General features: G+C 42.9%; 5 protein-coding genes across 8 annotated transcripts in view; 3 read left to right on the plus strand and 2 right to left on the minus strand.

Moving 5' to 3' along the window:
- Window positions 1-7811, plus strand: part of flna (filamin A, alpha (actin binding protein 280)) — a 43718-nt gene extending 35907 nt beyond the window's left edge. For all 3 annotated transcript variants that reach the window (XM_041061139.1, XM_041061155.1, XM_041061146.1), the window contains 16 exons: window positions 421-520; window positions 612-752; window positions 850-978; window positions 1119-1292; window positions 1456-1617; window positions 1728-1931; window positions 2028-2180; window positions 2294-2416; window positions 2567-2833; window positions 2921-3058; window positions 3314-3429; window positions 4720-4852; window positions 4976-5152; window positions 5304-5522; window positions 5624-5821; window positions 6091-7811. In XM_041061139.1, the coding sequence (XP_040917073.1) occupies window positions 421-520; window positions 612-752; window positions 850-978; window positions 1119-1292; window positions 1456-1617; window positions 1728-1931; window positions 2028-2180; window positions 2294-2416; window positions 2567-2833; window positions 2921-3058; window positions 3314-3429; window positions 4720-4852; window positions 4976-5152; window positions 5304-5522; window positions 5624-5821; window positions 6091-6275 (2619 nt within the window). In that variant the 3' untranslated portion in view covers window positions 6276-7811. The remainder of the gene's footprint in view (window positions 1-420; window positions 521-611; window positions 753-849; window positions 979-1118; window positions 1293-1455; window positions 1618-1727; window positions 1932-2027; window positions 2181-2293; window positions 2417-2566; window positions 2834-2920; window positions 3059-3313; window positions 3430-4719; window positions 4853-4975; window positions 5153-5303; window positions 5523-5623; window positions 5822-6090) is intronic.
- Window positions 7812-9188: 1377 nt separating this feature from the next.
- Window positions 9189-11777, plus strand: emd (emerin (Emery-Dreifuss muscular dystrophy)). The gene is made up of 7 exons (XM_041065367.1): window positions 9189-9301; window positions 9708-9786; window positions 10235-10330; window positions 10791-10825; window positions 10913-10938; window positions 11146-11205; window positions 11293-11777. Exons 2-7 carry the CDS (start codon window positions 9708-9710, stop codon window positions 11477-11479), a joined length of 483 nt encoding a protein of 160 aa, XP_040921301.1. The 5' UTR covers window positions 9189-9301; the 3' UTR covers window positions 11480-11777.
- A 563-nt stretch (window positions 11778-12340) lies between these two features.
- On the minus strand, window positions 12341-15977 carry si:dkey-93l1.9 (uncharacterized protein LOC562339 homolog). Of its 2 annotated transcripts, none has more exons than XM_041065355.1 (4): window positions 15820-15977; window positions 14357-14591; window positions 13165-13300; window positions 12341-13075 (listed from the first exon to the last, which is right to left on the minus strand). In XM_041065355.1, the coding sequence occupies exons 1-4, from the start codon at window positions 15871-15873 to the stop codon at window positions 12991-12993; spliced, it is 510 nt and encodes a 169-aa protein (XP_040921289.1). In that variant the 5' UTR covers window positions 15874-15977; the 3' UTR covers window positions 12341-12990. The 2 variants fall into 2 exon arrangements, with proteins under 2 accessions (XP_040921289.1, XP_040921281.1); XM_041065347.1 differs by having other exon boundaries at window positions 13165-13303.
- A 1048-nt stretch (window positions 15978-17025) lies between these two features.
- mrpl49 (mitochondrial ribosomal protein L49) lies at window positions 17026-18102 on the plus strand. Its single transcript, XM_041057554.1, has one exon. The coding sequence runs from the start codon at window positions 17048-17050 to the stop codon at window positions 17582-17584; it is 537 nt and encodes a 178-aa protein (XP_040913488.1). The 5' UTR covers window positions 17026-17047; the 3' UTR covers window positions 17585-18102.
- A 1327-nt stretch (window positions 18103-19429) lies between these two features.
- Window positions 19430-21918, minus strand: haus7 (HAUS augmin-like complex, subunit 7). The gene is made up of 9 exons (XM_041058309.1): window positions 21838-21918; window positions 21598-21713; window positions 21428-21498; window positions 21231-21292; window positions 20911-21101; window positions 20635-20746; window positions 20299-20511; window positions 20086-20197; window positions 19430-19973 (listed from the first exon to the last, which is right to left on the minus strand). Exons 1-9 carry the CDS (start codon window positions 21892-21894, stop codon window positions 19912-19914), a joined length of 996 nt encoding a protein of 331 aa, XP_040914243.1. The 5' UTR covers window positions 21895-21918; the 3' UTR covers window positions 19430-19911.
- Between the last annotated feature and the right edge of the window lie 118 nt (window positions 21919-22036).

Raw genomic sequence — 22036 nt, forward strand, 5'->3', positions numbered from 1 at the left:
AATCACCGTGCAGCCATCTGTTCAGCAGTGCTCCATGTCAACTTGCTTAGGAGACAAAAGCAGCCATTTTGAGAATCATCAATGTGGGCAAGTCAGCTGCTCCACATTTTTTACAAAATGGCTAACTGTGCGTCCTCATTCTCCCCTGACCCGCCAGTGTTTTTGTCTTCATCTCATTCTCTCTCGCAGTTTGTGTTGGTGTCATCATCCTGACCATGACCTCCATTGTCATCTCCATTGTCAATCATCTCATCTCATGATTGTCTCATCCCATTGTGTTTGTTGGTGTTTGGAAGCTTTTACCTCTCTGTCCTGCACTGTGTTGATTGCATCTATGACGTGTAACTGTTACTGTAACCACACCCACCAGCAGGACCTCTTCACGGACAGTGTGTCTGATCTCTGACTTCTGTATCCCAGGCAACAGACAGGCCAATGGGAATGAATGGTCTGGATGTGGCGGGGCTGAGACCGTTTGACCTGGTCATCCCATTCACCATCCAGAAGGGAGAGATCACAGGTAACGTAAACGAGCACGCGGAACGATGAGCACAGACAGACTGGACCACAGTCATGATGATTTCACAGTACGTTTCTGTTCTCCGCTGAAGGTGAGGTCCGAATGCCATCAGGCAAAGTAGCCAAGCCTGACATCACAGACAACAAGGACGGCACTGTCACTGTAAAGTACGCTCCCACTGAGGCCGGTCTGCACGAGATGGACATCAAATACGACGGCATCCACATCCCTGGTACAGCTGACCTCTGAGGAGAGATTTTTAACCTCTGAGATGCATCACAGACCGTTCTCTCACTCTCTCTCCTCTTCTTCTCTCTTCCTATTCACAGGAAGTCCCTTGCAGTTCTATGTGGACTACATGAACAGTGGTAATGTCAGTGCCTATGGCCCTGGCCTCATCCATGGGACCGTCAACAAGCCGGCTGTCTTCACTGTTAACACTAAAGATGCTGGAGAGGGTATGTGGCAAGACATTTGTAGAATATTTACATGGAGTTGGACACACACACACACACACACATTATTTATTTTATACTTTATTTATTGACACCATCTTGCTCAACCTTGACATGGTTACATTCATATCATGTCTTTGCAGGTGGTCTGTCTCTGGCCATCGAGGGTCCGTCCAAGGCAGACATCAGCTGTGTGGACAACCAGGATGGGACATGCACTGTGTCCTACCTGCCCGTCCTGCCAGGAGACTACAGCATCCTGGTCAAATACAATGACAAGCACATCCCTGGCAGCCCCTTCTCTGCTAGGATCACCGGTAACATTATCTCTTGCATTGCATGAACAGAGCCATCATTAATCTTATTAATTCCTCCTGTGACTTTTCCTGTTATGACAAGTCAAAATGTCAGCTGTGGAAAAGACTTCATTCAGAAAGCAAATGCCTCAGTCAAGATTAAGAAACCCATGTGTGTCTCCAGGTGATGACTCCATGAGGATGTCCCATCTGAAGGTGGGCTCAGCCGCAGATATCCCACTAGACATCGGAGAGCTTGACCTCAGTCAGCTGACCGCCTCCCTCACCACGCCCTCGGGCCGCGAGGAGCCCTGCCTGCTGAAGATGCTGCGTAACGGACATGTTGGTGCGTGTGTGTCTGATGTAAACAAGGAGAAATCAGCTGAAACAGTCAGACTCAGCTGTTATCTTTGTTTTAACTCTTCCCCCCTGTTCCTATCCATGTGTCTGTTACAGGCATCTCCTTTGTTCCTAAGGAGATTGGAGAGCACCTGGTGAACATCAAGAAGAACGGTCGCCATATTCCCAGCAGCCCCATCGCTGTTATGATCAACCAATCAGAGATCGGTGATGCCAGTCGTGTGCGTGTCAGTGGCCAGGGTCTGAGTGAGGCCAGGACCTTTGAGCCTGCTGAGTTCATTATTGACACTCGTGATGCAGGTACATATATTTCTACATGTGATAGTTTGTTACGTTTCATGTTAAGTCGTCCAGATTTTATATTTAAAATCACTCTGACATGTTTGTCCCATACAGGCTATGGTGGCCTGAGCCTGTCCATTGAGGGACCCAGTAAAGTGGACATCAACACTGAGGACCAGGAAGACGGCACCTGTAAGGTCACCTACTGCCCCACTGAACCCGGCAATTACATCATCAACATCAAGTTCGCGGACCAACATGTGCCAGGTGCTGACCTTAAAACAGCCGGGGGTTAAAGAGCAGAGCGTTTTTTTTTTTTCTGAATTATGAAACTGAATGAGTCATTGCATGTGTGTGTGTGTGTGTGTGTGTGTGCACAGGGAGTGCGTTCACTGTGAAGGTGACAGGCGAGGGCAGGATGAAGGAGAGCATCACCAGGAAGAGGAGAGCGGCATCAGTCGCCAACGTAGGCAGCCAGTGCGACCTCAGCCTCAAGATCCCAGGTGACTAAAACAGGAAATGACGCTGCAGTACATCTCTCTGTGGTCGTGGTGGAAATCAGACTCAGCTGATTAATTGTTAGATGTGTAACTGTCACGGAAAAGGCTGTTTCACGTGTGTGTTTTCTACGATTCAAACATCTGTCTCTTCAGAGATCAGCATATCGGACATGACAGCTCAGGTGACCAGCCCATCAGGCCAGGTTCACAAGGCTGACATTATGGAGGGAGAGAACAACACCTACTGCATTCGTTTCGTCCCCACCGAGACGGGCGTGCACACCGTGTGTGTGAAATACAACGGCATGCATGTTCCCGGCAGCCCGTTCCAGTTCACTGTCGGCCCCCTGGGAGAGGGCGGAGCTCATAAGGTTCGTGCTGGTGGGCCAGGCCTGGAGAGAGCAGAAGCTGGAGTACCAGGTTAGTGTGGTGGCTGCATTATGAGTATGTGTGTTGTTTTTTTAAACAGTGTACCTGACTTTGTTTTGGCCCCTGTGTTGTGTGTAGCTGAGTTCAGTATCTGGACGAGGGAGGCTGGAGCCGGAGGTCTGAGTATTGCTGTGGAGGGACCAAGCAAGGCTGAAATCGCCTTTGAGGATCGCAAGGACGGCTCCAGTGGAGTGTCCTACATCGTGCAGGAGCCTGGTGAGAGAAGAGACAGGGAAAGGTTGAATGGATGAGAATTCAACCTGGCTGTTTAAACATGATGAACGATGCTTTTTGTGTTGTTCCTCTCCTTATAGTTACACTCCCTTCCTTCTCTGACAAAGATGCTGTACTTATTATGAAGAAATCTAATCTCTATATATATACGGGCTGTGGAGGCCTGTCACTGTTTGTGGATTTGTGTGCCTGTGCCTGTCTTAGTCACTTCCTGACCTGAAATCCATTCCCCTGTAGGAGACTATGAGGTGTCCATTCGTTTCAACGAAGAGCACATCCCTGACAGCCCCTTCATCGTCCCTGTGGCCTCACCGTCAGACGACGCCCGTCGCCTCACTGTTGCCAGTCTTCAGGTGAGGCTCTGAGACACACACACATCCGTGTGGGCGCACGCCAGACCACAGTACACTGCCCACAATGCAGCAGCAGCTCGTAGTTTGACTTTTTTTTTTTTTTTTCCCCTCCGTCAGATTGAAGGAGTCCATGCGTGGACAGAATATCATGAATACTTGTACAGGATAATTGAAGAGACATTTAAGACGTACTACTTTACTGACAGTTTTAAAAGTTTTTGTGATTTTACACAATAAACATATTTACAGCTCATGAGGACTTTCATAATGTGGAGTTGATACAAAAAAAAAAGGCAGATGACTGATATTTAACAGTTTTACAAGTTAAGCTTAATAGTTTGCTTTACATTAAATACATAACAGTAGTGAAGGTTTGAGCAGGTCAACATGATCAGAGTTGCATTAGATGAGAGCTCAGAAGTACAGGCATAGGCTCAGAAGCTGCTGATGCATTGTGGGGCAGTGCAAGGGTTTCTGGGATAATAGTGGACTGTGTGTGTTTCTCGTGCTTCATTCTAAAGGCTCTCAACAGCCTCCCCCCCTCTAAAAGCGAGACGGGGCGCTAAAGGGTTAAAGAGGTCTGACATGGGCTGTTTTTCCTCTCTGTGTCTGCTCCCACTCACGAGTACATACAGGTCTTTACAGACGCCCACTCCTGACAGAAAAAGAAGAAAATTGATGAAAAGTTATGCAGGATAAAAATACAAATACTCAGGGTAAGTCAAGACGTAAATATAATGAGATACTTAGAATGATGAGAAATAATCTCATTATCAGAAACTGGACCTAACATGAGTATTTTTACATTTATCCTGCATAAATTTTCTTCTGTCAGAAATGAGCTTCCATACAACACTGACTTTCATACATTAATATGTATCTTCACCTGCATGCAGACCCACCTTCACACAAGCACAGACGTGTTCACACATGGCCATACATACATACTTAAAGATAAACTGTCAAACGTGTTCACTCACTCGTCTTCACGAAAACACCTCACCTTTTCTCTCTCTGTTCTCTTCAGTTTCCCTTTAACTTACACAAAGACCTGCTTCGTCTGTCTTTTCACTGCACAGCCCTCCTCTTTAGCCTTGTTAGCGACCTCCAGGTAAGGTCATAGTAGCATAAGTTATCTGGATATGATGCTGTAATCATGAAGCTATCAAATAGACAGTACTTACTGTCAACAGTGTGTCGATCGCCGTGGTCAGCTGAGGGGAGTTTGGATAGCTGGTGTTAAATAATGGCGATACAGTGTTGAGTGTGTTAGTATGTGTTGTCGAGCAGGAGTCGGGTTTGAAGGTGAACCAGCCAGCATCGTTTGCCGTCAGCCTTAACGGAGCAAAGGGTGTGATTGATGCGAAGGTCCACAGCCCATCTGGCGCTCTGGAGGAGTGCTGCGTCACTGAGATAGACCAAGGTAACCAGAGGAGAGACATCCAGCTCATCTAAACACCTTCTGACTGCTCCTACTGAGATGATGAAACGGCAGTGCATGAGGACACATTCCTGTACCTTAACCTTTCACCTTCTGTTTGTCTAGATAAGTACGCAGTGCGGTTCATCCCCAGAGAAAACGGTCTCTATCTAATTGATGTAAAGTTCAACGGAAGTCACATCCCTGGTAGTCCATTTAAGATCCGAGTTGGAGAGACAGGTCAGGCTGGAGACCCTGGGATGGTGTCTGCCTACGGGCCAGGACTGGAGGGAGGCACCACAGGTAATACACTGCTTCTCTACACAACAGAGCAGAAATAATGAAGAAGGAGTCTAAGTGAATTTCACCTCAACAGTCTCGCCCCCTGTCCTGCTAAACCTTATTTTTCTCCTTCATCCATTCAATCCTAACTCACTCTGTCTCATTTGTCCAGGAACTGCTTGTGAATTTGTGGTGAACACGAGCAACGCAGGTCCTGGAGCTTTAGCTGTGACCATCGACGGGCCCTCCAAGGTGAAGATGGACTGTGTGGAGTGCCCCGAGGGCTACAGGGTCACATACACCCCAATGGCTCCGGGCAGCTATCTCATCTCCATCAAATATGGCGGCCCTTACCACATTGTTGGAAGCCCCTTCAAGGCCAAGATCACTGGTGAGGAATATTTCCAAATGCCAGAGGACACAAAAAGATTAAAACCTGAAAGGAAGGAATTACCTCCAGTATTAATTTACATTCTCTTCTCCACCTTCCAGGTTCCAAGCTCGTGTCCAGCCACAGTATGCACGAAACCTCTTCTGTCATGGTTGACCCTGTGACCCGTGCCATCAGCTGTTCTCAACAGGGTGCTCCCATCCAGTCAGATGCCAGCAAGGTGGTGGCCAAGGGCCTGGGCCTGACTAAGGGCTTCATCGGTCAGAAGAACAGCTTCAGTGTTGACTGCAGCAAAGCAGGTGAGTATGATTGTGACTGTGACCCAGAAATACGTGTGTTTAGCTGGGACACACTAAGTGTGTGGAATATTTGTGTCTCGATCCTGAGTGTACGATTGGACATTTAGATCACAGAATGAGATTTTTTTTGAATGTGCATAAGTTAGAATTTGTAGAGAAATTATGACTTATGAAAGTATCATTTCAGTTGAGCGAAACTGATGAGTTTATAGTCGTATACTAAGCTATTAATAATAATGCACTGATGTAAATTCTGTCTCCGTCCACAGGTCGGAACATGCTCCTAGTTGGTGTGGACGGTCCCAAGGTTCCCTGTGAGGAGATCCTAGTGAAACATATGGGCAACCGCATGTACAATGTCAGCTACCAGCTCAAAGAGAAGGGAGAATACACCCTGGTGGTCAAGTGGGGAGACGAACACATCCCTGGCAGCCCCTACCACATCACTGTCTAAAACCCAGCCCCGCAAACAGAAACTTAAACCACTGTTTAAAACAACTGAAATTCTATCTAGAATCGAACCAATCATTGTTTACAGCTCCGAGCCCCTCCCATGTTAATTAAGATTTCTGGCTTTTTTTTTTTTTGCTCATTATTTTAACTATTTAACCAACTATAAGACAAAAAAACCAATCTCTCACATCAGTGATTACCCTCAGCCAGATTTCTCTTTTTTTTTCCACAAGTGAATATTTGAAAACCAACATCTTCACTGTAACCCAGTCCAGAATCTCCCAAAGATGAATGCATAGACACTGAATATTCCTCTCTTCATGATCGTTTGTTCCGATTCTTGTTTCATTCTTCTGTTAATCACATCATTCAGTAAATTTAGGGAGGAGAAAGATGCACCTTTTTCATTACTGTAAGCTAGCATTCAATTGTGCCTTAGGCTGTTTTACATTTTCCGTCATGGACATTAGCAGGTTTGTTTGACCTAGTGTAGGATGATAGGATACCTTAGCATAGTGTAGCAGCAGTAGAGTTTGGCCTGTAGCGGAGCCCAGCATTGGATGGAAGGTTACAGTTTACACTGGAGGAGCTACTCTTATATACAAAAATAGTGGATTCAGTTTTTTTATATGAGCTTTTATATGAACAAAGTGTGTCAGCAGTCATGTGCCTTCCACACCTGTGGGTTTACATGCAAGGTGACACTCTTTGTTTTAAGACCTTTAGTTGTCCATATAAAAGCCAGATGAACTGCTTGTCTGTTACAAATAGTGGGGCAGTCTTTGTAGTGTTGGTGCCCAGTAAATGCTCAGCACTGTGGCCCAGTCCACTCCAGCATGTGGTGTTCATAATGTTCTTTAACTAACCCAGTTGTTTTTTTTTTTCCCTGCTGCTAGTGTGATCCAGTTTTAGGCACTGCTGTTCTTAGAAGTGTAATACGGTTTAGAGTAAGGAAATGATACAAAAAAAGAAAAGTAAAGATGGGCGACAAAAGTGCACAGAGAGGAGAAAGACACATTTCACAGTAGTTTACTTGCGGTTTGTCTCACACATACTGTCTCAACACCGCTGCTGGGAAACACCACTTTCTGTGTGTTTTAATGCGTGTGATAACAACATGTGCTCTGCATGTTCATTAGGTTGTGAAACTCTTCAGACACAGAAAGCCTCTGATTCAGAATAACATCAACATGACACGTGCTGCGTTTGTGGTGGTTCACCTTCGACTATGGGACTTTTGTCATATAAACTAAAGGGTTTAAAAAGGGAAGTTTCTGAAGTTGTGCTGGACAGAAGGGTGAAGACGATGTTGTGGTTTGTCATGTCCTGAAAACACGATGACCAAAAACAAAAAAGAACAGATGTTGCTTTGTTTTCTGCTCAGTGTTTGTATCTCACCCCCTTCAGCTGCCACCACCCCTTCCTCCTCCTTCATCCTTCCAGCTCGCTTTGTGCGTAATCTATATTTCAGAACAAAAAAAAAAAAGAATCTTGTCTTAAATAAAAGGCTTTAAAAGTGTTTGTAAGACAGTATTTTGATACACAATAAAGTTGTCTAAGTATTTTTCTGTCTAATCTAATGGCTGTGTGTTTTGTGTCTTTATACTCCAAAGAGAAAACTTTGTCCTGTTTACACTGAAGGAACAGATAAATTAAGACTCTACTGTACTAAATCATGACAAGTACCAAACAGGTCAGACTTCATCAAAATTCACTGATACTCTAACTTGGCCTCATAGTCTATCTGTATTTCTCTGTACTGGCTTTCCAGTGAGCTTTATAAACTGTGAAGCTGCTTCACTCTCAGTCGCAGTGCTTCTATCTGTGAAATGAGGGTTAATGAAGCACAGAGGAATTATTGGTTCCTAATGCTAGTGTGTAAGTGTATGTCTACATTAGTTTTCAGTCAGTGGAAAATGTGTACATTTCTGTAGTCTGCAGCCAACGCCCTTCCTGGAAAACTCCAACTCCTTATTAGGCCTGACTCAGTGTCTACCTCCAGAGGGTGCTGCAGGAGAGGGAATCTTAGGAAAGTCTTCCAAACTCCATAACTTTGTTTAGGCAGAGCTTTGAACATCAGGCCCACTTCATTTATGAAGCCTTTTCTTTAGATTGTAGCCTGATCAACACCAGCTTGATGAAACAAAGAGACCTGTGCCGAGGCTAAAGGCTGCTCAAACTATATGTGGTATCAAACACAAGCACCAAGATTTCAAGTTGTCAGTGGATGAGGGGCTTTGTCTTTATCACAACTCATTTTCATAGTAGTAGCACACTAGTAGAACCTTTTCCAGCTTTATTTAATTTGTACACTCATGCAAAACCATGATGCATAATATGAGAAAAAAACAAGAGTAACTATGAATAAAATGAAAGACATGTATCTTAGTCCCACATTTGTTGTTCCACATCATTCTCCAGAGGTTTCACATAAATATAATCATAAAATGAATTCATTTATAACAGAAATCCACAGGATTCAGAAATGTCATTTCCATATTTCCTTGGTTTGTTGGATAAATTCCTGCTTTTTATACTTATCTAACTTTTTTGGTGATAAATGTTGTTCAAGAACCTTATTAGTTTCCAGCCAAGTTATAAGTGTGTCTTCCAGTACAGAGCTGCAGGATTGTGTCTCTGTACCTGCTTGTACATATGTGGTGAACTGCTCAGGTGTTACTGATAACACTAATGATGACAAGGGCGCAACTCCAGGACCCACGATTTGCAGCAGCTAAATGGAATTCAGCCATCATGGGTTTTTATTTTGTGCTTTTCCCTCTGTCACTTTCCCCAAAATACTTAATGTGAGTTTTAAAAACATGCTGTAAAAATCATTTACATTTTATTCAGTATAACTAAGCAGAGCCCTTCGTCATAAGGCCACGGACCTACCGTTAAAACGCGGTGTGACCCAGAAGCAGTCCGGCAGTTTGACCTGTAACTGAGCCAAGTTACGCCTCCTGCGCTGCTCCAGCCCGATCCCAGCCACATTCTCAGCGCTGAGCCCTTTGATCGCTTTCAGAGGTGAGTGTGATCATTTCATTTTCAGGTATAAACAGCAAACCCTCCGTTTCCTCTCGTTAATGACTTATTTCACTGTTCGCGCGAGATAAAAAAAAAAAAAAAAAAAAGAAAAAGAAAACTGCAACGTTTATTTCGTTAGTGTACAGTTTTAACACGGAACTGTGGATGTAAAGAAATAAAAGTGATGTAACTTTTAAATACGAGGTTCGGCGTCAGATTCATGTACTATGAACCGGCCAGTGCAGTTTGCACACAGATTTATTCTCTGAGGTTTCCCTGCTGGATTGGAGCTTGGCGGGCAGTTCACTGTACTTGAACAGTCTCCTCCCTGTTCTCCCTCTCCATGTTGTTACTGTATAAATGTCTATCTATCTGTCTGTCTAACTCTGTCTCTATCTGTCTGTAGATGTCTTTGAGTGAGAAAAGTGTTGAGGAGATCAGCAAGTTGCTTGATGACTATGGCATTAAGCATGGACCCATAGTAGGTAAGAAAACACACGCACACACACAGTAACAGCTTTTTTCTACACTGTGCCATTATCATTACTGATGTCATCACTGGGCTCCTCAGCACCACCTCATCCTGTTTCAAAGCACTTCATATTTTCTAAGTAATGTTTCTCCTGATGTCAGTTTGTCTAGTTATTTATTTCTTCTGAGTAAATCTGTTTTATCCTGGATTTTTAGGAGGCATTACACCTGAATCAGATGATGAAATAGAATAAAACCTCTAACCATAGATTTTCATATTACCAGTTCATTTTAAGTTATTTATTTTAACATTTGTCATGATGAAACAGTTTATTGATTTCTCCAAACCCCTAACACTCATATGAACACATTACCACTGTGACTGTATGTCATATTTAGCATATGGTTTGTTCACTGCATTAAAAGTATTGAAGCATTGTTTATGTGTTTGTGTGAACACAGACTCTACTAGAAAGCTGTATGAAAAGAAGCTTGAAAAGGCCATGGAGACCTCTCCAGTGAAAGCCTCCTCTGATAAGACCTTCTACAGAGAGGAAGGTAGGATGCTCTTCAAGCTCTGTTGCTATGTCGATTGTTCATTTGTGAGTCTATAAATGTCCTGTATCGGCAAGTGTCAGTATAATTTTGTGTCATTTCAAACTTCAGGCTGTCAGTGAATTATTATATTTTCTGTAGGGCTGCAGCTAAGTTTCCATTATTGATTCAACTGTCATTCTCTCAGTCAGAAACTCAGGTGACATCTTGAAAAAGAGTTTGCAAATACAAACACAATTCATTCACACACATAAAAGCAATTTTCATTTTGTGCTCTTAAAAACAATAATGAGATCTCTGTGATTAGGTAACTTCCAGTTCCACCTCTCTGTGAATAAAAGACAACACCCAGACACCCAAAAGAATGTGGTTTGATGCCTAAGTTGGTACTGACGGACTAACATTTCCTCCAACACTGAATACACTCACATTCTTTATTTTATTATTTCTTTTTAATCTACAGAGGAGGAAATTACCTACATCACATACCACAGTCCGGTGAGTCCTGATCGTCTGCTTATTCCTGTCAGTCTCCTCTACTGTGACTATAAATAGTCTCACTGACTGTTGTTTTTATTTTCACAGGTTCGACACGAGGGTTATGCAGATATGTGAGTACAGTTTTAACACACATGGAATAAGCACAAGGCATATAAACTATGTTGATGCAAGACAATGCTGTGTCACCCTTTTTACTTTGTGTGTGAGTCCTGTCACCTCTGGTCTTATAATTACATGACAGTGTTGGTTAATGTCTATAAATTCCTTTGACTGCATTGCTAGATTGAAATTAAAGTGTAACATATTCCTCCACTCAGGCTGAAACGGAGAGGTAACGCTGAGCCGGATGAAGATGAGGAATTAGACCAAGATATAGAGTGAGTATTATAGTATAAACTGTTGGTGTGTTTGATGACATGAGCTCATCGCTTGGTCTAAATCTGTGGTTTCCTCCTGCGCTTCAGGCCCCCCATCCAGGTGACTAACAGAACAGCCAATCACAGTGCAGTACGATCCAAGAAGCCGGTCACAAAGTCTGGAGGCAGCATGTGGAAGGTGATTCGGATGCTGCTGCTGTTAGCTGTGTTAGCAGCTGTCCTCTACTACGCCTACTGCCACGTGATAAACAATGAAAAAAAATCAGTGATCTGACTTGTTATTTGGATGTCAGGGGTTTTTCTTAAGGCATTTCTTCTCCATTAATGTTTAAGTGGAGTTTACTGTTATTGTTGTTGTTTAATTGTTTTCTTGCTTCAACACACAGTTTGAAAACTGTGGACCTTAGAAATGCTAATAATACCACATTCCATAACCTTTTAAAGGGTGGCACTAATTACATGAACTTTTAAAGGTCATGGAATTAGGAAATAGTTCCCAGCAAATGCACTGGGTAACATTTGCTGAAAACTACAGTGCCCTGGTGTTTAATGAAATTACTGATTAAATTACTTTTTTAGAAATTAAAAACCTCCACATTTTGAATGATTAAAGTTCTCCTGCTTCAGTAGGAACCAGTGGACCTGGAGCTGAGAGCCACAGACAGAATAGTAAAGTCAGAAAGTACTAACAAACGCAGACTAACAAAAGGTTAGTCTGGTCATGGTTTCAGTCTTTTCATGGGATTTGTTGACTATAAGAAGCACAAAGAATGATGTTTTTGCTCTGCTTTAATTTCTTTGCTTTCTTAAAGAAAATGTTGCACTATGTTTTCCAGCCATGCAGAGTTTTGTGTATTTGTTTTTATTTTATGCAGCTTTGTCTGATATGTGATTTGTTCTTGTTCTTGTGAGATATACATGATGATGTTGCACAGCAGACTTGTTAACTGAGGCTGTCTTTAACTGAGGCCCTCCCCATCATACCCAGTCAAACACCAAAGACTGGTTTCTATATGCATTAATAAAAATAAATAAAAGTCCGGCTCCTACGAGGCTACAACAAAGTGTCTGAACTTTTTGTAAAATGTGACACTACAGATGAGTAAATTCCTAAAGGATCCAAAACTGCTAATGAGGTGAAGGTAAAAGTCAGGTGTCAGAATAAGAGATGTTTCCAAATTTTCTACTGATATAAGTAATTTATTTAGTTACAAAACTATGACCCTGCTTAATTCCACCAATCCAACACTTGTACAGAAACAACAAGATGCACTTTGTATTTACGAGAGAAGCTTTTGATAGTTTCAGATTATTTTTTGCATCTGGTAACAGATAAGCCCAACACTGCAAAGGTCAGGGGTCAGCTCACTGCAGTAGAGTCTGTTGGCATCTGTGCTGAAAGGAAGATGAGCTGGTGATGTGTGAATGTGTTCAAACTCAGGTTTTTGGTTATCAGTCTTTAGTTGGGTTGAATTTAATAGTTGTGATCCTGAGTGGAGTTGATAGTCACTGTGGATGAGGTTTTACTTGGTAATCCTTTGGTTTAGCTTGGTCTCAGACTGGATCCACAAAAGACTCTCAGGACTAATGTGATGGCAGGTCCACAAAATCCATACAGGATTTTAAAGGTTTGTTCCAGCCAGTCAATCTATGCCCAAGCAAGTTCTAATTTGAGCAGGGAGCTCATACAGAAGATACAAAAAGGCTGCTGTTCCACCACAATCCTTAAGATTTCAAGGTGAGGTACCAAGAGCAAGAAGATGTCTTATAATGGTCCAGACTGGTCTACACACCACCAGTCTTGTTAAAGTCAGAGGGGAGAATGGAGAGCTGAGGCTCTGGTATTCCCATCACATGTGGTGCTGATGACCTGAGAATAAAAAGAAAAGCAAAGTCACATGAGTTCACAACAGTAATAGAGCCTGCTGTGTGTAAGTGTGTGTCCTGTAACGGCACTACCTGACAGCATGTCCCTCAAAGCCCAGCGCAGTGATGAAGATGTTGACGAGGACTGTGAAGAAGACAAAGACTGTGGCTACATTGTTCATCCTGTTCAACTTGGCATGTTTCCTCACGTCGTTCAGATCGTACTTCACTGCTGGCGCAGAAACACACAACAGCAAAAACTATTAGCTACGCAAAAAGATAATGAGCAAGAAAGAAAGAAAGAAAGACATAAAGAGGGGGAGGAAAAAAGAACTGGGGCGTTGTACAAGAGTCAGATCCCTTTTTTATTTAAAGAAACTCTGATGTTGGTTTGGATCTTTACACTAATCTGTATGCAGGTAGGTGATTTGTGTGTTTGTATTGTGATGCACAGTGTGTTCCAGGTTATTTACGTCTTAGCTGCAGACTAACCACCCTCTCTGCTCCGCTCAGCAGGCACCCCACATCCTGAGTTTGGTTATCTTAGTTACGTTTTGTCTTGCACCTTACAACATATGCACCCACATCCTTCGCTCTTCACACCACACACCACTGACTCTAGTGATTCCCACACCCTGTGTTGTACACAGGTTTATTAGGCACTTTGATTTAGTTCAATTTGGTTTAATAAAAATATTCTTTGTGAATCCTTTCCCATGGTGTGTTTCCCTTTTGTTGTGGCCACCTGAGCCAGGTATGTATTTATATTACAAAGAGACAGGATGTTCAAATCTCAGAGGAGTGGAGTTGGAAAATTGGTGGAAAAGCGGTAGCCCAAACACAATTCACAGTATTTGACAGATAAGCAGTCTGTGAGTAAACTGTAATAAGGCCTTAAAGGAACAGTTTGATATTTGAGGAAATACATTTCTTTGCTTTCTTTCTTTCCAAGTTAGATAAGGTGGGAGACAGAGAACAGTTAGTCTGGATCTGTGTGAAATCCACCTACGATTATTTCTACAGCTCATGAGCTCATTAACATCATCCATCGTCTGCACACGTCCCTGTAACACCCAGCTTCTTGTTTTTACTTTGTGATGTATGTGTAACGTGAGAAACATTTGAATTGGTGACCTGTAAAGGTGCAGGTGGGTGAGTTTATGCTTAGCTAAGCTAAATGGCTCCTCCCCCAGCTCTAGCATGTAAGTGTGTATTTAAAGTGAAGGAAAGATGGAGAAGGAGCAGTGATAACGATGGAGATGCAAAAACTCCACCAGTCACTTGCCAATAAAGACGAGCAGCAGCCCCACGATGACCTGTAAGGTGATGGACAGAGACAGCAGGACAATGAGGGGGATGTAGAAACGGTACTGAGGCCCCACGTAGAGAACGGTCTTCAGCTGGGACGAGTTGGCCATCAGCAAGGCGACATCCAGCATGCTCTGAGCTGCACTCTTCTTAGTGGCATAGTGATTTATGTTGATGGGGCGATACACTTTTCCAGTGGGGGCTGTCAGAGTCTGCGAGTGTGGAGAGGACAGGTTAGGGAGGAAGTCATGTTTCAGCTCCTGGTGAAGAACAAAGGTGTTCTATTCCAGCCTTGGCTGCACACACACAGATCCCCCTTTAACAGTGAAGGATAAAATGATGTGCTTTTCTCTGGAGGAACAGTGTTTTTCTCGTTCTCTCTCACAGGTCTGATCGCTCTACATACATTCACATGTCACAGTGGCTTATTCCAGACACAGGGAGGTGTTATGTGTTTTGTTACTATGTACTCAGGTGTGGCTCTATGAGGGAAAGTGGGAGTGGCACAGCGACAGGTGATGAGTCACATGGGCTGGAGAGAAAGGCAACAAGACACAGCATGCTATGGGAGGAGCCAGGTAGTTTTTCCATGATACATGCATGTGCAGACAGAGTGGACTGAACCTGACTCTGTGCGTGAGCAGGAGGTATCAGTGTTCCTACGTTCACTGCAACACTGAGAGAAAGTTACTGTTTTGTAACATCAATGGCAAAGGTATTTTTTCTCAAGGCTTTGCCCATGAGACGTCACACCTGGGTGCAACTCTCTCTGACTCAAAGCTTTCATTCATCTCTATGTACAGCTGACAGCTGTGGAAAAAAAACACTGATTTCACGAGGAGTTTTGTCACCACTGCCAGAACTCTAAATAGATTCTAGAGCAGTGTTCCCCAACCAGGGGGTCGGGACCCTCAAGAGAGGTCGTGAGTTAAATCTGAGGGGTCACGAGACTTACCTCTTTTTCAAACCTTTCTCATAACATTACCTTTTACCTTTCATTGGCTATTACTGGGTAATTCTAGACCTTTCTTGCCTATTACAATCGCTCACTAAAAATCACTCTTCAGTTGACCTGCTCACCACTGGCAGACATATGCAACTGATTACAGGGGTTCACTAGAAGACGCCAGTTTGACAGGTATGATAGAGTATTTTATTAATCCCAAAGTGAAACTGCTGAATTATTGACATTAACATTTCTATGTCTTCTCTGACTTATCCCGTGTGCACCGATTTTACAGTCTACTTAATTTGACATTAATGATGTGATGCAGTGTTGAGTTGGTTCTATGTATCAAAGTGAACAAGAAAAACAATTCAGTGTTCTGTGCTGTAGTAACACGACACACTTGAGTGAACAACAATCAACCTGCATTCGAGAACAGAACAGAACAGAACAGGAGAGTAAAAGGAGAGGGCTCGTCAGTCTATGTTTCTTACCTCTACGTCGTCCAGTTTATTCAGAGCTGTGTCCGGTCCGTTCAGTCTGTCCATCCTCAGCTCCTCGATAACTCCGCAGCAGCTCTCAGGAAACTGGCGTGATATGATGAATGAAGTGTCCTGATGAAGTCTCAGACCTCACAGCTGCACAAGCACTGAGAAAGTTAGACAGGATTAACAAGTCAGGCAGCTCCTCCAGCTACAGGGACACTGAAAAAGACCCCTCCCACTTCAGTGCTTTAGTTAAAGCACAACTTCTCACTTCTTTACTTTCTTCACTTCTTTTTTAGGGCTTCAGTTTCTTCCCAGTGAATAATATTAAGTCTTATTCTGTCTCTTCCATGTGAGGCACCATATAAAAACACACATAACCATCATACAGTGTTGTTGCTTTGATCAATTACTTCAATAACAAGAAGAACACAGTCCACAGCTTTGATTTTGAGCCACTTTATTATTTTACATTACTTATATCATCCATATGTTTGTTTTGAACATGTTGCTGTTTGGTTTCCATGTCTGTGTCATAAACACGTCTAAACACAGTTATATTATTAATATGACCCTTATCCTGAAACCTCCACACTCATCTACTAATGCAACAGTGGTTAAACTATACTAAATATGTGCATTTCTTTTCCACATTTCCACATTTCTTTTTTGTATTTTTTCTGTTGTTATAATTTACCTTTTCCAGTAGAGGCCACTGTACATCATGCAACAAAATGTTTCACAGACCCTCTCTCTTCTTCCACTGGTCACCACACACTGGAATCATTTTCCTTATTGTTATTCCATGGCAGACAGATAAGCCTCCTTTAAACATGCATACAAATGTTACACTGTAAAACATTTTCTTAACGGATTTAACAGTACTGTAATATTAGTGTACCATGTTCTTCTTGCACTGCACATCCTTAAACTGCCCCTCATGTATTTTGGGATTGTTACTACACTTAAAAGACTGTGGCAAGAAGTTTTTATATTTCGTATATATATTATATATTTCCCTAATTTTACTCCATTTCTATGATGCGGTATTTAAATAAATAAATAAATAAAACTGTGTTTACTTATGACTTATTACGATAAATACATATACATAAAATAAATAACTATACATTTAAAGTCATTTAAATAATCCTCTTTAAATATCTAAAGAAATTACCTGATGTCACATGAAGTTCTTGACTATTTCCGGGTCACTTGTTTCACCTTACTACACAACATGGCGGCTTGCTTCACTCTCCGGTCCTCCATGCTCCGCAGGGCGCTGCGAGAGGCTCTCAGCCTGCACGTCCGGACACCGGGACCTCCTGCCGCCGCTGTCGGGCTCAGGTTCGTTTGTAACGCTGCTCCAGAAGAAAAGAAGACGGCGATATTAGAGTCCACGGAGGAATACAAGTTCGTGGAGCGGCTCATCCCACCATCGCGGGTCCCCGCTCCGCCTAAACACACCGGTCCTGCCCCGTCTGGTTGGACCCCTCCTGCAGATTCACCGCCGCCTTTGCCGTACATGATCCGCCGCTCCCGCATGCACAACATCCCGGTTTACACCGACCTGACCCACGGCAGCCGCAAGACAACTCTCGTACGAAAAGTGGAGGGGGACATTTGGGCTCTGGAGAAGGACGTGAAGCAGTTCCTGATGGAGGTGACGGGGAAAGAGCTGCCCACACAGGTCAATGAGGTCACCATGACCCTGAAGGTCAAAGGTCACTTTGATAAGGAGCTGAAGGACTGGTTGGCCAGCAAAGGATTCTGACCTGGAGGTGGTGAGGCGGCGCTGACCTCACAGGACCGTCCCAGCATCAGAGAGCTGTCCGTGTGGAGGTGGAGAGGACGACTCAGGATCTGCTGTCATGTCCAAACCTTCACACACTGTCTTACAGTGTTTTAAAAGCTGTTTGAATCCACATGGAAGGACAGCCTTTGATCACTGACTCTTTAATGAACTCTTTCACCACAGAGACATGTTGAATCTATGGGATCATATGGTGTCAAACTGTGTACATACTTGTATGTAATGAATGTAACATTAAATGTCAAAGCTCAGCTCACTGTGTGTTGTTATTGCTCCAGTGTCAGAGCAGCAGGGAAAGATGTTCACACCACACCAGCTTTGTTTCACCTGATACCCAAAGGTTTTTAGATCGTTCTATAAAACTGTCGTTAGTGCTGAGGTGATTTACCTATTCAGTGAATCAGATGTGTGATGTAAACAAATAGCTTTATATTCCATTTTAAAGCAACAAAGCAGCAAATCCTCACATGGGCAAAGCCTGAACCAGTGTGTGTTTAGCTTTTTTTCCTGGATGAACTACAGTGTGTACGGAAAGTATTCAGACCCCCTTAAATTTTTCACTCTTTGTTATATTGCAGCCATTTGCTAAAATCATTTAAGTTCATTTTTTCCTCATTAATGTACACACAGCACTCTATATTGACAGAGAAACACGAAATTGTTGAAATTTTTGCAGATTTATTAAAAAAGAAAAACTGAAATATCACATGGCCATAAGTATTCAGACCCTTTGCTGTGACCCTCATATATTTAACTCGGGTGCTGTCCATTTCTTCTGATCATCCTTGAGATGGTTCTACACCTTCATTGGAGTCCAGCTGTGTTTGATTATACTGATTGGACTTGATTAGGAAGGCCACACACCTGTCTATATAAGACCTTACAGCTCACAGTGCATGTCAGAGCAAATGAGAATCATAAGGTCAAAGGAACTGCCTGAAGAGCTCAGAGACAGAATTGTGGCAAGGCACAGATCTGGCCAAGGTTACAAAAAAAATTTCTGCTGCACTTAAGGTTCTTAAGAGCACAGTGGCCTCCATAATCCTTAAATGGAAGACGTTTGGGGCGACCAGAACCCTCAATCGAAAGAAAGATGAATGCGGCCAAGTACAGGGATATCCTGGACGAAAACCTTCTCCAGAGTGCTCAGGACCTCAGACTGGGCCGAAGGTTCACCTTCCAACAAGACAATGACCCTAAGCACACAGCTAAAATAACAAAGGAGTGACTTCAGGACAACTCTGTGACTGTTCTTGAATGGCCCAGCCAGAGCCCTGACTTAAACCCAATTGAGCATCTCTGGAGAGACCTGAAAATGGCTGTCCACCAACATTCACCATCCAACCTGACAGAACTGGAGAGGGTCTGCAAGGAGGAATGGCAGAGGATCCCCAAATCCAGGTGTGAACAACTTGTTGCATCATTCCCAAAAAGACTCATGGCTGTATTAGCTCAAAAGGGTGCTTCTACTAAATACTGAGCAAAGGGTCTGAATACTTATGGCCGTATGATATTTCAGTTTTTCTTTTTTAATAAATCTGCAAAAATTTCAATAGTTTCTCTGTCAATATGGGGCGCTGTGTGTACATTAATGAGGAAAAAAAATGAACTTAAATGATTTTAGCAAATGGCTACAATATAACAAAGAGTGAAAAATTTAAGGGGGTCTGAATACTTTCCGTACCCACTGTAACTGTTTAACTTATCAAAACTTTTGACAATTTTCTTACAGATAATCACAAACTGAACCGGAAAAAGGCAAACGACACCAGATAACATCAAACACAGTGACAATGAAAGTGAAGTCTAAAATTTTTAAATTTATTCATTAATACAATATTGACATTTATACACTGAGTTCTGTAAAGGACAATACAAGTGAGAGTGAAAGAGGAGGAATGTTCAATTCTGATTTTATAAAAGCTGATTACATGGAATATACTGTTTTGAGTGTTCTGATGTGAATGATTACACAAAACCAGCCCCAGCATCTCCCTCATACTGGATTTCAAATAATAAACAGGGACGACATCAAACAGTGTTAGTTTTCATTACGACACATACAGAAAGATGAGTGCAGTTCTGCTGCGATGTATCTGAACATCAGTGGCTCCTACTGGTTAATACTTGTAAAAATCAAACAAGTCATTTCTGGCCACAATCCTGTTTGTTAAAAGTTTTAACACAAGTACAGATCAGACTCTCCTCTCGTTATCACTGCATTATTCTGAGTGCTCTGCTCACTTCAGCTCTCCATCAGCATTCACCCTGATGGTCTGAAGTTGCCATCAGGAATGAGACAGTGAGAGAAACTCTCTACTTCGCCTGCTAAGCTCTTCCAGTTGGTCCGCTGGAAAAATAAACAAAAAACAAACAGCATAAGAAACCAATATAACAACATGTAAAAAAAAAAAAAATAATAAAAAAAAAAAAACAGTGAATGTGAAGGAAGATTCACTTACGCATTGTGTGCTTCTCTCCTCTCCTCCAGTAGCGAGGCTGTGTTTGTATCCCATTTACTTCCTCATTCATGGACACAGAAGCTTCTGATACTTCATTTAACATTTCCAACTCCTGAGAAACAAGACACGCATGAGGAAAACGTGTCAGTATGACTTGATTCCATAGGTCAGGCTTGTGCTGACACAGATTTTTGCATGTGTATGTGTGAGTACCGTGTTGCAGGCCAGTAGTAGTTGGTGTACTCTGTGGAAGACATCGGTCTCTGTGCTGAAGCTGGGGGAGTCTCTGCTGCAGTACGCTCTCAAGTCTGTTTCGTAAACATGGCTGAAAGTAGCCATCAGCTGCTGGAGGTCACCCGCTGCCACACGTAATGAGCTCGGAGAGAAGACGCCAGGACTCTGCTGCTCATTGTTCAGGAACTCACACTGAGGACAATGACAATGGTATCGTAACCATGGAATTCATGAGGCTGTAAGTTAGCAAACACATCCTGTTTCCACTGAAGCCTCTGTCATACTGCAGGTATCACCGGCCACGTACACACATACCTCTGACTGTAGCTGCTTCAGCGCTGACTCAGCCAACTGTAGAAGGGCAGCAACATCAGCATCCTCTCCTCTGCTTGGCTTACAAGATGACTTGGTGCCTTTGCGTAAAGCCCTGTGAAGTAAGGAAATAAGAGAGGTTGGAGAGGAGACAAATATAAAGACAACAGGAAGAAACAATGCAATGCATGAAGATCCACAGGACATCTACAAATATGTCTCTTATTGGAAGAGAGGATATAATGTGTTTAACAGGTTAATCAAAAACAGTATATATACTTGATGTGTGCAGGCCAGGGGTCGAATGTGGGTTTGAGCATTTGTGTGAGGTGAGGCAGACTCTCGGCAGCGTAGAGCTCGTTCAGTAGCATCTCTTCATCCATTCTGTGCCCAGCAGACTTCTGTGAGCCCGAGAGTAGAGATAAAAGCTGCTCCAGGAACTGAAGCTGCCGGTGAGGACTTGCATCACCCTGGATAAACAGTTTGACAAATAACATAGATAAAACAGGACATATGTGTTTGTGTTTTTTAGCGGATATAGATAAATATCGATATCTGTAAACTGAGCACATCCACACTAGTTTTATGCAACCTCTCACCCTGATCAGGTCCAGGTCACCTGCTTTGCACAGCATCAGCTCCTGTCCAAGCAGAGCCATTTCTGTTTGTACAAAAACAGTCAACAGCAGTATATAAGAGGGTTTTTAGTTTAGTTCCCCATCTTCCACAAGTGTCTATCAACAGAGAGGCAAGAATGTGTACAGTGTAGGAAAGAAGGCCTTTCGAACAGCGTTACCTTTAGTCAAAACATCTGGGTATTCAGATCTCACTGACATCGCCTTGGAAGTGGCAAAATTTGGGTTGATACTGAAAAACGAATGAATGCATTTAGGGTAGAGAGGTACATTCATATGAACAAATTATTTTGATGTGAACCAAGGTGAAGTTCTGTGTGGTTTATTCTACCTGCTGCAGATCCATGCCAGTATGTCTGTGCGGTGCTGGGAGGGAGCACACAGCAGCTGTAGCATGCTGTCTGCTTCCTGCAGGTACAGACCGTCCACCATGGGACAAGACGCAGCCTCCACAAAGACAAAAACACCGAGAGGGTGGGTATGAGAATAAACAATATAACCAAACTCGAGAAAAGCGCGAACTGTTTAATGGTATTTAATATTACTTCCTCGCAGCTTTAACTTCTCTTACCTGCAATGCAGCATAAACATTTTGAGCTAGTTGTTTTTCTTTCAAAGCACCCGCCATTTTCCAAACAGAACTCGGACTACTTCTTCTTCGTTTGTTGGAGACTTGCAGCGAGCGGAGCACGAGCGCCCCCAGCTGTCGTGATTCTGAGTGCCTGTCTGTGAAGATACATTTACATATAGGCTTACTTTGTAAAACATGT

This window comes from Toxotes jaculatrix, chromosome 2 (genome assembly GCF_017976425.1).
Source record: "Toxotes jaculatrix isolate fToxJac2 chromosome 2, fToxJac2.pri, whole genome shotgun sequence".
Classification (NCBI taxonomy): domain Eukaryota; kingdom Metazoa; phylum Chordata; class Actinopteri; family Toxotidae; genus Toxotes; species Toxotes jaculatrix.

Bases quoted from the DNA above. Each gene is read 5' to 3' on its own strand.
- si:dkey-93l1.9 (XM_041065347.1), bottom strand. From the start codon at position 15,873: ATGGACAGACTGAACGGACCGGACACAGCTCTGAATAAACTGGACGAC. The intron at 14,592-15,819 runs GTAAGAAACATA...CCACACTCGCAG, and splicing joins ATAAACTGGACGACGTAGAG to ACTCTGACAGCCCCCACTGG. The intron at 13,076-13,164 runs GTAGTGCCGTTA...TTTTATTCTCAG, and splicing joins TTTGAGGGACATGCTGTCAG to GTCATCAGCACCACATGTGA.
- mrpl49 (XM_041057554.1), top strand. From the start codon at position 17,048: ATGGCGGCTTGCTTCACTCTCCGGTCCTCCATGCTCCGCAGGGCGCTG.
- haus7 (XM_041058309.1), bottom strand. From the start codon at position 21,894: ATGGCGGGTGCTTTGAAAGAAAAACAACTAGCTCAAAATGTTTATGCT. The intron at 21,293-21,427 runs GTAACGCTGTTC...TTGTACAAACAG, and splicing joins CCCAGATGTTTTGACTAAAG to AAATGGCTCTGCTTGGACAG. The intron at 20,198-20,298 runs GTACTCACACAT...CTTGTTTCTCAG, and splicing joins TACTACTGGCCTGCAACACG to GAGTTGGAAATGTTAAATGA.
- emd (XM_041065367.1), top strand. From the start codon at position 9,708: ATGTCTTTGAGTGAGAAAAGTGTTGAGGAGATCAGCAAGTTGCTTGAT. The intron at 10,826-10,912 runs GTGAGTCCTGAT...TTATTTTCACAG, and splicing joins ACATCACATACCACAGTCCG to GTTCGACACGAGGGTTATGC. The intron at 10,939-11,145 runs GTGAGTACAGTT...TCCTCCACTCAG, and splicing joins CACGAGGGTTATGCAGATAT to GCTGAAACGGAGAGGTAACG.